This window comes from Kryptolebias marmoratus, linkage group LG8, assembly GCF_001649575.2.
Source record: "Kryptolebias marmoratus isolate JLee-2015 linkage group LG8, ASM164957v2, whole genome shotgun sequence".
NCBI lineage: Eukaryota > Metazoa > Chordata > Actinopteri > Cyprinodontiformes > Rivulidae > Kryptolebias > Kryptolebias marmoratus.
In genome coordinates this window covers 5,182,535-5,194,644 of record NC_051437.1, presented here as the reverse complement: position 1 = coordinate 5,194,644, position 12,110 = coordinate 5,182,535, and the positions used below count along the sequence as shown (strand labels likewise).

Here is a 12,110-nt window from a genome sequence, read left to right as displayed (position 1 = left end):
GGCCGAACAAGTCTTATTGACCTGTTTCCTTATATATATATATATATATATATATATATATATATATACAATGATAGAAGAGTTGCTGAGTTACTTTTTTGTCTGTAATCTCTGCACGAGACGTGGCTTTCTCCTGCCTCCCCAGCTTAGGACGGATGAATGAACTAACCTGATCCCTGAATGAGTCCCCCCCCTCCCTCCTCTGTGACTGTGGCTGGAATAATCCCCGCCGTGACAGCAGCTATTTGTTCCCTCACAGGGAGAGTAATCTGTTCAGACCCCGGTGAGCTTTTGGCAGGAGAGTCGGAGCTTCAACAACACAGAGTCTCTCGGTGAGTCTGCTGCTCAATGAGCATCTTCTTCAATCTGTAAACTTCTCAAACTGATGGTGATGGTGTGCAGTGGGCTGTTCGATCTAAACTTGATCAGAATGTTGGATTGATTAATCAATATTTCTGCGTCTGCTGAAGGATGCACATCTTCTGTCTGTTCCTGTCAGAGCAGCTTTCTGTCACATTCATAGGAGTATTCACTGTTTTTGTGACAAAAAAAAACTTGAGTCAACTATTAATGTAAAGACAAAAAGAAGATGTCATGTGTTAGACAATAAGTTAGATTCTATTTTAAAAACATCACCTGCTGCAGGTTGTGACTTAGGTTAGTTTAGTGTATGCAAAAACAGATCTTTACATATATATATATATATATATAAACTGCCTCGCTCATTTGTCCAAAGTCTTTAAATTTACACTATAAATTTACCATTTTAAAAGTAGCTGAAGATATCTACAATACATTAGATTTTAGGGTATTTCAGATTATATTTTAGTATTTGAACCTGTGGGGAGGTCAGGTCTCAAATCAGGAGTTTCTAATCCATTATATAAGAGAAAAGAGGACAGGAAATCAAATTGGGTAACCTGTTGGGTAAGCTAATCCTTCTCAGTATCTTTGGTTTTGTTAGATAAGTCTTTTTTTTTCAGAACTCTGATTTCTCCAGATCTTCATTGTTTCCATCCAGAGACATTTTACTGCTCACAATGAGAAAACATTTGACCAATACATGGGAGGTGTAGGGTAGACCAATTATTTTATTTTATTTTATTTTATCAGAACTAATCCCATTGAGATTCAAAATCTCCTTTACAAAAGTGTCCTGGCCAAGACGGCAGCACAACAGTTTCACTTTAAAAATGCAAAATAATTAAAACAGAGCAGTTAAACACATTCAGCAGTTCACATCAAAGCAGTATAATCACCAGCAGCTTTTGGTAACAAGGCGTTTTGTATTCAAATGGTCACATTTTTAAAATAACCCATACTTGGCAGGTGGTCCAGTTGAAGGTATCTCTGTAACTCACACCAGGACAAGGGTGCAAATTGACAGTTTGTTTTTGAGGAATGACATGCATGATTTGTACATTTGCCCAAGGATTACATCTCCTGGTAACTGAAGGAGTCAAGACAGAACATAAATAAGGAGGTAAATCCAATAATAAAGCCTTCTAGAGGAAAATGTACCAGTGTTCCAGTCTATGATTGTGTAAAGAAGGCCAACCAACATTTTCATACAAGCTGCAATGATGAGTACGAAAACTAGAACCAGTTACAAAAGACTAATGCTCCAACCTTTGTCTGACAGACAAGGACTCATGTGTAGACACACCACCCTTCATGACTGCTTTGTCATGACTCCAATAATCCCAAACGACTGTCTGGTTGTATAATTAGAACAATAAGCGAGTCTGAACATTAAGGAGGATCATGTTTGCTCTACTTCCACACAGCACTAAGATGCTGAAAGTAAACCAGGTCATTGTGGAGCTTCAGTGTTCAGTGACGTTTATGCTACTGTGTTTTGTTTCTGTTGAAAAGAAATCCCTGCTGAAGCAGCTGCAGACATGGGACGCCAAGAGGGTGACTTTGCGTGGAAGAAGAACACTGAAAACATCCAGGAGATTTTTGACATCATTGAAGAGCTGGGGTCGTAAGTAACTCACTTGTTCATTGAGCTGAGACGTTTTCACTGACTTGTTCTGAGCTTTTCTAGGAAATGTTCTGCGCAGCTGAATGCTGGATGGACAGATTAGCAGATTGATTGGATTGACACGAAGAGGCCTACTTTAGTGAAGTCTTAGACAGCAAGCGGCTCTGACTGTTAGTCGAACGTTCATGAAGGAGCTAAGAAGGCAGCAGGAGTTCATTCATAAAAAAACACAATGTTCTTTTTCTTTTTTAAAAAAAGCATTGTAGTCCTATTAAAATTCATCCTATTTGTGAACAATAAAGAGAGACAGAAAGACAGACAGAGGTGCATGATAAACTTCTGTTGTGTGGTATTATTGTTTAGTATTGCAATCAGGATCTCAGTTGGAATTAACCTAAATGATACTGGGGTCACTGATATTACGGTGATAAATTTGTGATATATTGTGCAGCCCTAGTTGATGCCAACGGTTATCACCAAAGTTTAAGCAAAATTATTGCAGAAAGTGTAGCATTGGGAATGGTGCTCAGCTACTACCACACCAATCTTTAGCAGGGTATTTGTTTGTTTGGCTGAGTTATAACCATTTGTGTGTTTCCTAAGTTGGCTGTGGTGACCATCTTAATAGTTATTATAAAACCTCAACACTTTTAACTGGTTTGTATTTTTGCTGAAAATAGATAGACTGTATTTTCTCAAATGTAGCCTTCTTTCAAACTAGTATGTTGTTTTTGAGAAAGAGTTGTTTTATAAGCCTGAAATTGATTTTAAAAAAGGGCCCTTGTTTAGCTCGTCATTAACCTAGCCTGGATGAAGACTCCATACTCCATTCTCTGACTGATGATAAGTTACAACCACTGTTTGACAGAACATCACTTCACAAGTGACTCGACTATCCCTTTAAGATGATTCTAGAAAGAAAATGAGCTCTGGTAACCATGTTGACTAGAAACTTCTTGGGGAGCTTGTTTTGTCTGGTTCTGTTGGTGCAAACAAGTGTACATAGTTTAAATGTCAGCTGTTGTTCACTTTCTACAGAAGTGTGTCACCTCATGGCCAGACAGCAGCTTTGTCATATCCCATGTCTGCCCACAGTCCTTGACAGCAGTCTGTGACCTGACCTGGGCTCAGTAGCTGACCTTTGTGGCCAGAGCCCCCAGCTGGCCACTGTTTCCATTGCGTCAGGGATAAAGGACCTAAGCCACCTGTTAGAACAACTATTTCCAGAATGAGCTAAAGATAGCGTGGGAACAGAACATCACAGAGCACAATAATGAGCTTCTGACATCTGAATAGTTAAGTCACAGAGTTCCTGGGCAGAATTAAAATATGTCATTTTGTTATTTTGTTTTAAATTCCCTTCAACTCCAGGAAATTCAAATCAGGAAACTTCCTTTACTTTGTGTCACAGTAAAGCGCTGTAAAAGTTAAAGGCATAGCATTTCTTAAAGAAATGTATATCACCCACCGCCTTTCATGCCAGAGATTGTGCGATGTCAGTTAGATGTGGCGACCATCTTTAATTGAGTTGACCCCAAAAAATAGTCAGTTGTAGATGTGGAGCCAATATTTACTTTCTAAGAGTTTAATTAAAACTATTCGATGGTTCTTAAAGTATTTTGCTAAAAGAGGAACAGGGTCAACTAACTATTTTCATTTCTGTGTTGGCTAACAGAGGGGCGTTTTCAGAGGTTTACATGGTGAGAGAGAGGAAAACAGGAAAGACTTTTGCCATGAAATGTGTGAAGAAAAAGAAGGACGTCAACCTGGAGAATGAGATTGCAGTGTTAAGAAGGTAAAAGCTTCAGAAACTTCCACCTACCCACATACACAGCTTCACTCTGTTGGTCTGAGTTTTTAATTTTGGTTCAAGTTTGTTGAAATTACAACAACACCATCATAACAAAAACCTGTTTTTTCCTATTTTTACTTTTTCCCAAACAGAATCAAACACGAGAATGTTGTGGGGATGGAGGATTTCTATGAAAGCCGGACTCATTACTACCTGATCATGCAGCTGTGAGTTTCATCTTATTGATTCATTGACTATTTCAAACATGTTCAAGCACTCACCTTTGCCGTGATCACATATTATATTTAATCCTTTTTTTAATATGTCTGAAACTCTGTATATATCTTTAAAATATGATGAAGATTTTTAACCTTAAAACTGACCCTTGGGGTACACCACTGGATATTCATAAAAAATTATTTGTATTTGTACAAAGTGCTGTCAGCAACCATTCTTCTCCTCTTTTTAATCAATACATCATGACTGACCATGTCAAGTGCTTTCTGGAGGTCTAAAAACACTCCAGCTGCAGACGTTTTTTTATCAGTACATTCTGCTGCTGCTTCATAAGTTTCATCCTCCGATTCCAGCGAAGATAAGATTGAGGATCAGCTCTGAGCCCTTGCTGTGTTTATGTGTCAGTGTTTCAGGTGGGGAGCTCTTTGACCGGATCCTGGACCGAGGGGTGTACTCGGAGAAGGATGCCAGCAGGGTGATTCAGCAGGTGCTGCAGGCTGTCAGCTATCTGCACCAAAGTGGCATCGTTCATCGGGACCTCAAGGTAAGACCCCCAACAACATAACCATCCACAAACACTTCAATTCAGACTTTCAGGTTCCTCTTTTCTCAGTTAGTGTGCCTAAGTTGTAGCTAATATAATATAAATTATTAGTTATTACTCATTTTGGTTGAACTGACACTAATTCTAATGTTAAAAATGATCATTAATCTGTGGACAACTGTCAAAACCACTTGCCTACTTTTAAAATGTATATTCCCAACCAGTGCCAGGGAAACTATAAAATAAAATGAGCAATTTGAGAGTATTCTACTCATTTATTACACAGGTTTTGAATGAGCACAAATTTATTTAAACAAATGTTTGAGAAAACTTTCACATAAAACCTTTGGTGTTCAAAATGAAACTACTACTACTACTGCATAGCCTATGAAAATCTGTTGCTTTTTTACATTTAGATTAAAAATCTATAATTAAATAGTGGCATTAATGGCATTGTTACATGTTAGAACAAAGGAAAAGACCAAACATTTATGAACAGCGGATCTATGTCCCCACAATTTCAAAGTCTGAACTCTACTGTCTGTGTGAGCCCTGTTTATATTTGTGTCAAAAATACATGTATCCCACTTTGACATAATAAAGCATATACTTCCACCCTAATAGGTAATAGAGTAAATATAAAAATGAGACCAAAGAGGCACATGTGGCCCGTGGAAACTCAGGTTGCAGACCCCTGGTTTAGAACAAAGCGTGAAGTTTGTCTGTCCTGTGTTTCTGTCCTCCTCCAGCCGGAGAACATCCTGTATTACAGTCAGGACGAAGACTCTAAGATCATGATCAGTGACTTCGGCCTATCAAAGATGGCAGACAACGGCATCATGTCAACAGCCTGTGGAACCCCAGGTTACGTAGGTGAGAAAATAAAGACTTGTCTTGTAAAAATGTATGGAGATTCACAGACTGAAAGGCTGAACTGTGACATTAATACATCTAGGGTTGCAGCACTAAGATAGTAGGCTGCTGATAATGTATTTTTTATGCCTTTTATTTTTGCCATAGCTTTGACATTTCTTCTCATTCTCAGCTCCTGAAGTTTTAGCCCAGAAGCCCTACAGCAATGCAGTGGACTGCTGGTCTATTGGAGTTATTACCTACATCTTGTAAGTACCTGCTCCAGAATCTCACTTTTAGTGCATTCATTTCCAGATTATAGATTGCTGCTGTTCATGCAGTACTTACACGCTGCAGTGGTTGAGTAATAGTACCCTCTAGTGTCTGCCAGGACACATACAACACATTGTAGAATGTTGTGGAGAAAGATTTCTCCCCAAACTTATAACCATCCATTTTTTTCCCTGCAGACTCTGTGGATACCCCCCTTTTTATGAAGAGAATGAGACAAAACTGTTTTCCAAAATCATGAAGGCCCAGTATGAGTTCGACTCGCCCTTCTGGGATGATATATCTGAGTCTGGTAATTACACGAGTCACTGCTGTGCATCTACAGAGCACTCCTCTTGTCTTCGCTTTCTAAAGCGTCTTATTTTTGATCTGCAGCAAAGGATTTCATCTGTAACATGATGCAGAAGAATCCCAGCATGCGCTACAGCACAGAGCAGGCACTCCGACATCCATGGTGAGTTCCACTCGTCAGCTTTGCAAGGAAACAGTCAAGTGTTAGGTCACTCAGTGGAAGACAAAAGGATTAAATAAGAAGTAGCAATGAATCAATTGGTCAAAGTCCAGGCTAATCTCTACCTTAAAATAAATTTAAGCTTTCTGTTACGTGATCTGTTCTCCAGGATTATCGGAAAGACGGCCCGGAGCCAGGACATCTACTATTCTGTTAGCGCACAAATCCAGAAGAACTTTGCCCAGTCCAGGTGGAAGGTGAGTCTGCACTGATTTCTTGGCTTCGATGTGGCACCCTTAATGGGGATGTAATTTGCAGATTAATCAGGTGTCCATCTAAATCCTTCCTTCCTGATTAGGGACGGTTAAATAAGATGTTGTGACAGAAACGTCACTTACAAATGATGAGGTACAGTTACAGTCAGTGACAACCAAGCCAAACGTAGAAGCCTTAGAAAGGACTCAAACACACGAGTGTATTCTCTGGAAAAAGATTTAATTATAAAGAAACATTGCCATTGAATGTCTCCTTAATGTCACCGTCAAAAGGGAAGACAAAGTGAAGCTGAGGTTTCAGATCTCTTACACACTTTTTCTCTACGTTCACTTCACAGCAAGCCTATAATGCTGCTGTAGCCATCAACCACATGAAGAAGCTCCATCTGGCCCACACAGAGCTGACCCTGAGGCAGGCCAGCATCCCCGACATCAGAGTGATCGACGTGTCCTCACCAACAAAGACCCGCAAACATCTCAATCTGGACAAGCCGGAGCCCAAGGTGGCGGACGTCAATGGGAACATTAAGGATCACATGCCTGTGCCCCTGAGCCACGTAGACCTGAAGAACCACCTCCACCCACTGAAGGCCACTCAGAGCCATGGTGTTGCGCACCACCCCCACACTATAGCTGAGCAGGGAAAACATATCTACCACTCAGAGCCTGCCAACCTGAACGGGTATGGATCAGCACCGAGTCATGTTGCACATCTGGATTGCTTGGTTTAAGCGAAGTGAATGATGAAAGTGTTCTGTTTCCAGGTACACTAAAAATGGGATGACTTTGCAGACTGGAGTTTGCTCTGTGATGTGAATGCTGCGTGAAGTTTCATGGAACAAAGCTTTTTATTTGGTAGGTTCATGTAAAGCCTACTCATACACAGAAAGATGGCCAAAAACCTTATCTCTCTTTTACCTTCAGTGGTGAACAGTAATGGAGTTCACCTGATTCAGGATGGCTGCCACAGCTGACTGACCTTAAAAAACACTAAAATGGCTATAATTCAGTCAATTTTAACATTTGTTGTGTAAGTAGCTAAGAGTTAGTCATAACATACTCTGAATGTGACAATAAATGATTGTAGTGGATTTAAATGATATTGCATGAGATCCAGCATAACAATATTTTCAAGGTTCAACCAAAATTTAATTTCTCATTGTGTGATCTAAAAGCAGCAGGCGATATGTTTCGTATCAATGAATACTGTATGTGTTGTGTTAATGAATGCTTGCCCTTCTGTTTTTCAGAACATTTTGCTGCTTTAAGAGCAGTTTTCAGTTCATTCTAGGCAGAGTAGGTTTGTGTCTCTAACCCTGCGTGTGTTTCTGCCTCCTGCAGGTCAGTTCTGCTGCTTGGACTCGGCATGAAGCTGTTTTGTGTCAGCAGAGTCAGAGTCAGAGGTGTTTGACCCCCTTGGTGGACCCAGGTGGTCTGCACGCTTTGCAGTCTGTGGGACTTGATTTCAGAGAGTGCCAATGAAGCTTCCTAACAAGCAAGCACAGTCTGTACTTTGAGATGTTTAAAGCTTCAGATTTATTTTCAACATGATTCATTTAGAAGGTTATGGTGGGACTCAGTTGATCAGTTACCTTCTCTTATAAATAATTATAAAGCCAAGCCGCATTTGTAAATAAATTACAGTGTATATTAAAAATGCTTACTGCTTCTAATGAGCCATACTGATGTCATTTATTGTGCTTATTTGTCATTATTCTCTTCATGCTGTTTATTTTTGTCACTTTGAGTGTATATGCTGTAAATTAAAATTGCCATTGTGTAGCTCGGATGCCATCTGCAAAGTGAAATATTATTTATTGCTATTTGAAGGAATGTTTTCTTTGTACTGTAAGTGAATTTCTTTGTACAGTGCTTTGAATTTGGTCTCCCTGGCTCTGTGCTGCTTTCTTGTGTCACATACTTACTAACAATATATCTAGGTATACTTGAGTCTTGATGTAATGACCCAAAATAAATTCTATATTGAATTTTTTTATATATCTGATTGTAAGAACTTAAAAAAAACACTATTCATTATCAGTATTTGTCATCAGCAAGTAATAAAGATGGACAAAACATCTCTGCTTCCAGCCTTTTGTTGAAAATTGAAACGAAAATGTTAGGGTTTTTTGGGAGCTTCAATATTGTGTTTTTGAAATCATCTGAGTACTGAAGATATGAACCTGTAGCCTTGACACAAAAGTCCTGCCTACACACCCTCCTAACTTAATAAGTTGTGACAATGTCAATCACAGTCTAACATGACACTTTTCTTAAAGCCTCAAATAACTAATTAAAACTAAACTTTTTATGTAAAAAGCATAACTGAACATGCAGCAGTAAGATTAGTGCTATATGACTCAGCAAAAATCAACAGCCTTAAAAACCGTAAGTGTATTTTTATTTATTTTAGTCAGGAAAATGCATTATTTGTTTACATGGAGGAGCAGCCTTTAAAATTGTACTGCAGCCAGCCACTAGGGGGCTCTCATCCTTCAACCTCTGACTTCTAATCCTGTTAAGTTATAGGTTACGTCAAAGGTATTTGTCTTTAAATTCAGGCCCCTCCTTCCGTAAGGTTGTGATCAGTAGTTACAGCAGTCACCCTTCAAGGAGCGAGTCGGAGGTTTGATTCCACCAATATGCAGACACATGTCAAGTGTCCCTGGGCAAGACACTGAACCCTTCATTGCCTCCTATATGCCCCATTGGTGCATGATTGAAGTTTAAAGCACTGATTAGTCTCTATAGATGATTTATTCAGATTAGCTTTGTAGAGATGTAGTAGAGTGCTGTATGAATGTGTGTGTGGATGAGTAAATGAGGGCAGATTGTGTTGTAAAGAGCTTTGAGATAAGTGCTATATATGTACAGGACTGTAATGACCATTTAAAAATGGATTGACTCCAAAAGTTAATCAGTTGTACATAAACAGCCAATAAATACAATCTGACAGTTTTAGTGAAATCTGTCTAGTTGTTCATAGGATATTTTGCTAATAAAGAAACGGGGTGGACTCCAACAGTTAATGCTAGAGTTTTAAGTAACAATGTCATGCAATGTGTTGTACTCCTGGTATGTATTCGGAATGAGGATCAGTTACTACCACGCCAAATGTTAGCTCAATATCTTTAAAACTGACTGAATTATAGCCATTTTAATGTTTTTAAGATCAGTTTGCTGTGGCAGCCATCTTAAATTGGATTGATTAATTGATTGATTGTGCAATCAATTAGTGCTCAGAGTACATAATGGAGATCAGTCTCAGCTACTACCACACCAAAATTTAGCTCAATATCTGTAAAACTGACTGAGTTATATTAACTTTTGTCTTTTTAAAAATGTCTTTGCTGTAGCGGCCATTTTGAATCAGGTTGACTCCAAAAGGAAATCAGCTGTAGATATTCATCCAGAGATTGTTTCCTGAAAGTTTCGATACCATCTGCCATGAGATCATTTGGTACACACAAACAATTCTGCTGATTTCCTGTGCGGGTGTTTCTGCTTTTAACATCAGTAACATTGTTTTTACACACAGTGCTGTCATTTCTGCTAAAACTGAGAGAAAATACATGCTGTAAGTTCTCACCTGCTAGTCATTTGTTCTTGTTTTATTGATGGAACTAGTCAACTTTGTTCTTTTCCACTAACTGACTTAGAACTTGTGTGACCTGACTTGGTGCTCCTGATGAAAAAAGCAGATTACCGGGCTGCGCTTCATTAGATCAGAGGACTCTGTCCTCCGGTCCACTCAAGATTACCAGGAAAGAGTATTTAGACTGCAGGTTAAGGCCCGAGTCATTACTCCGACTCAGCACATACAGGATCAGCTCCAAGGTCTGAATCAAAAGGTCTGATGAAGCTTCACTGATCATTATCGCCCGCTGCCAAGAGAGCCGGGCAACCATGTAGTTGCCTGTGTCTGTTTGTTTATTAATAAAATTTCTCACAAACTACTGCATGGATTTTAATGAAACTCTCATAAAGTAAACATTGAAAGTGCATCTGGAGCTGATTAAGTTTTGGAGTTAAACCAGTTCAAGATGGCCGCCACAGCTAATCAACCTTACAAAACACAAAAATGGCTATAACGCTGCGATTTTTAAAGATATTGAGCTCAGATTTGATGTGGTAGTAGCTGAGCATTATTCCGAACTCATACTTGGAGCTTTACACTTGGCAAAAATTTTGGTTAAAATTTTGAGGATAACTTTTGGTGTCACCTCTGTCTGTCTGTTAGCAAAATATCTCATGAACTACTGGATGTATTTAAATGAAACTATTAGGAAATAATAACTGGATGTATATCTGCAACTAATTAACTTTTGGACTCGACCAAATTCAAGATGGCCACCACAGCCAACTGACCTCAGAAAATGGAAACTGGCCATAACTCATTGAATTTCACAGATATTGAGCTCAGATTTGATGTGGTAGTAGCTGAGAGTCATTCACAGCACACACCCTGAGTGTAACATCTTGTAATATTGCCTGAGATCTCACATAACATTATTTTAAAAGTTATTTTTAAGGACCAAAACAGCTACAACTCTGTCATTTCTCTACATAGAGAATTTAAAATGAAAACTCTGGCATGAAAGGCGGCGGGCGATATGCATTCCTTCAAGAAATGCAATGCCTTTAATTTAAACATACGTTCCTCTAAAATCCATATTATATTCAGTTCCTGTTAATGTAATCCCTTTTACTAAAAGTGGAAACTACAGAAGAACCTATAGAGTGAGAGAAAATTGTTGTTTTGACATTATAGAAATGTTGAAAACCATCATTTTTCTCAAGTAGCTTTTTCTTTAAACATTACTTGAACGAAAATAAACATTGTATCCTACCCTTCCCCCTCTCCCTGAGTGCAGACTGAAAGACTTTTCACTTCTCCACTCCTCACCCTCCGAACCACAGCAGGGGTGGCTTGATGAAGCCCAGCTCAGAGACAGACTGTCCATTCAGGCGCAGATACACAGAAATGTGGGCCAAAGGTGTCTAAACAGTCTCGACCTTTTCCCAGCAGCTGCCAACACAGATGCCCAGAATCCAGAGTGTGTTTAACCCTTTAACCCCCAAGAGGATCCTTATTGACAGACTGATCAGGGATGTTACCACAGAGTCTCCGGAAAGCAAAAACAGCCAGAAAAATGAACCACAATGTTACTAAATCTATCAACAGGGTGCTGAAATCTGAACTAAATTAAGGCCTAACAATGCTTGAAGAAATGCATATCGCCTGCCATCTGATGTTATTTAGCAACATATAACATCAGAAGCCATCTCAGGGCACTGTACAAAAACAATCACATACATTATAAAAAGCCAGTTAGTAAAAGTTATCCATTTAAGGAAGGCAGCAGATTGTGTTGAATCTTCACTGTCACAGTCTCCAATCCTGAGCAGCACATTGGCAAAAGTGGAAAGGAAAAACTCTCTTCAAAAAGGAAGAAACCTCCATACATGGTACAAAACACAGGTGTTGACAGTATGAAGTTTTCCATAAAATAAACATCTTAGCATGGCATCTTACGACCTCAGCATCACATCTGTGGGCTCATCATCATACAGCTCTAAGATAAGGATACACTTTGGGAGGGATATCAAAACTCCATATGCCTAAAGACAAACCTGTTGGACTTATTTACATCAACAGAGCTTCTGCAGGCCCCCAGCGC

General features: G+C 39.2%; 1 protein-coding gene across 1 annotated transcript; it reads left to right on the top strand.

Annotated features, from left to right (window-relative positions):
- The first annotated feature begins 247 nt into the window (after positions 1-247).
- camk1gb (calcium/calmodulin-dependent protein kinase IGb) lies at positions 248-8,507 on the top strand. The gene is made up of 13 exons (XM_017419124.1): positions 248-332; positions 1,876-1,987; positions 3,663-3,782; positions 3,932-4,006; positions 4,422-4,560; positions 5,310-5,433; positions 5,606-5,681; positions 5,883-5,995; positions 6,079-6,157; positions 6,324-6,411; positions 6,768-7,111; positions 7,194-7,284; positions 7,771-8,507. The coding sequence occupies exons 2-12, from the start codon at positions 1,902-1,904 to the stop codon at positions 7,243-7,245; spliced, it is 1,296 nt and encodes a 431-aa protein (XP_017274613.1). The 5' UTR covers positions 248-332; positions 1,876-1,901; the 3' UTR covers positions 7,246-7,284; positions 7,771-8,507.
- Positions 8,508-12,110: the final 3,603 nt, after the last annotated feature.

Bases quoted from the DNA above. Each gene is read 5' to 3' on its own strand.
- camk1gb (XM_017419124.1), top strand. From the start codon at position 1,902: ATGGGACGCCAAGAGGGTGACTTTGCGTGGAAGAAGAACACTGAAAAC. The intron at 4,007-4,421 runs GTGAGTTTCATC...TTTATGTGTCAG, and splicing joins TACTACCTGATCATGCAGCT to TGTTTCAGGTGGGGAGCTCT. The intron at 5,434-5,605 runs GTGAGAAAATAA...TCTCATTCTCAG, and splicing joins TGGAACCCCAGGTTACGTAG to CTCCTGAAGTTTTAGCCCAG.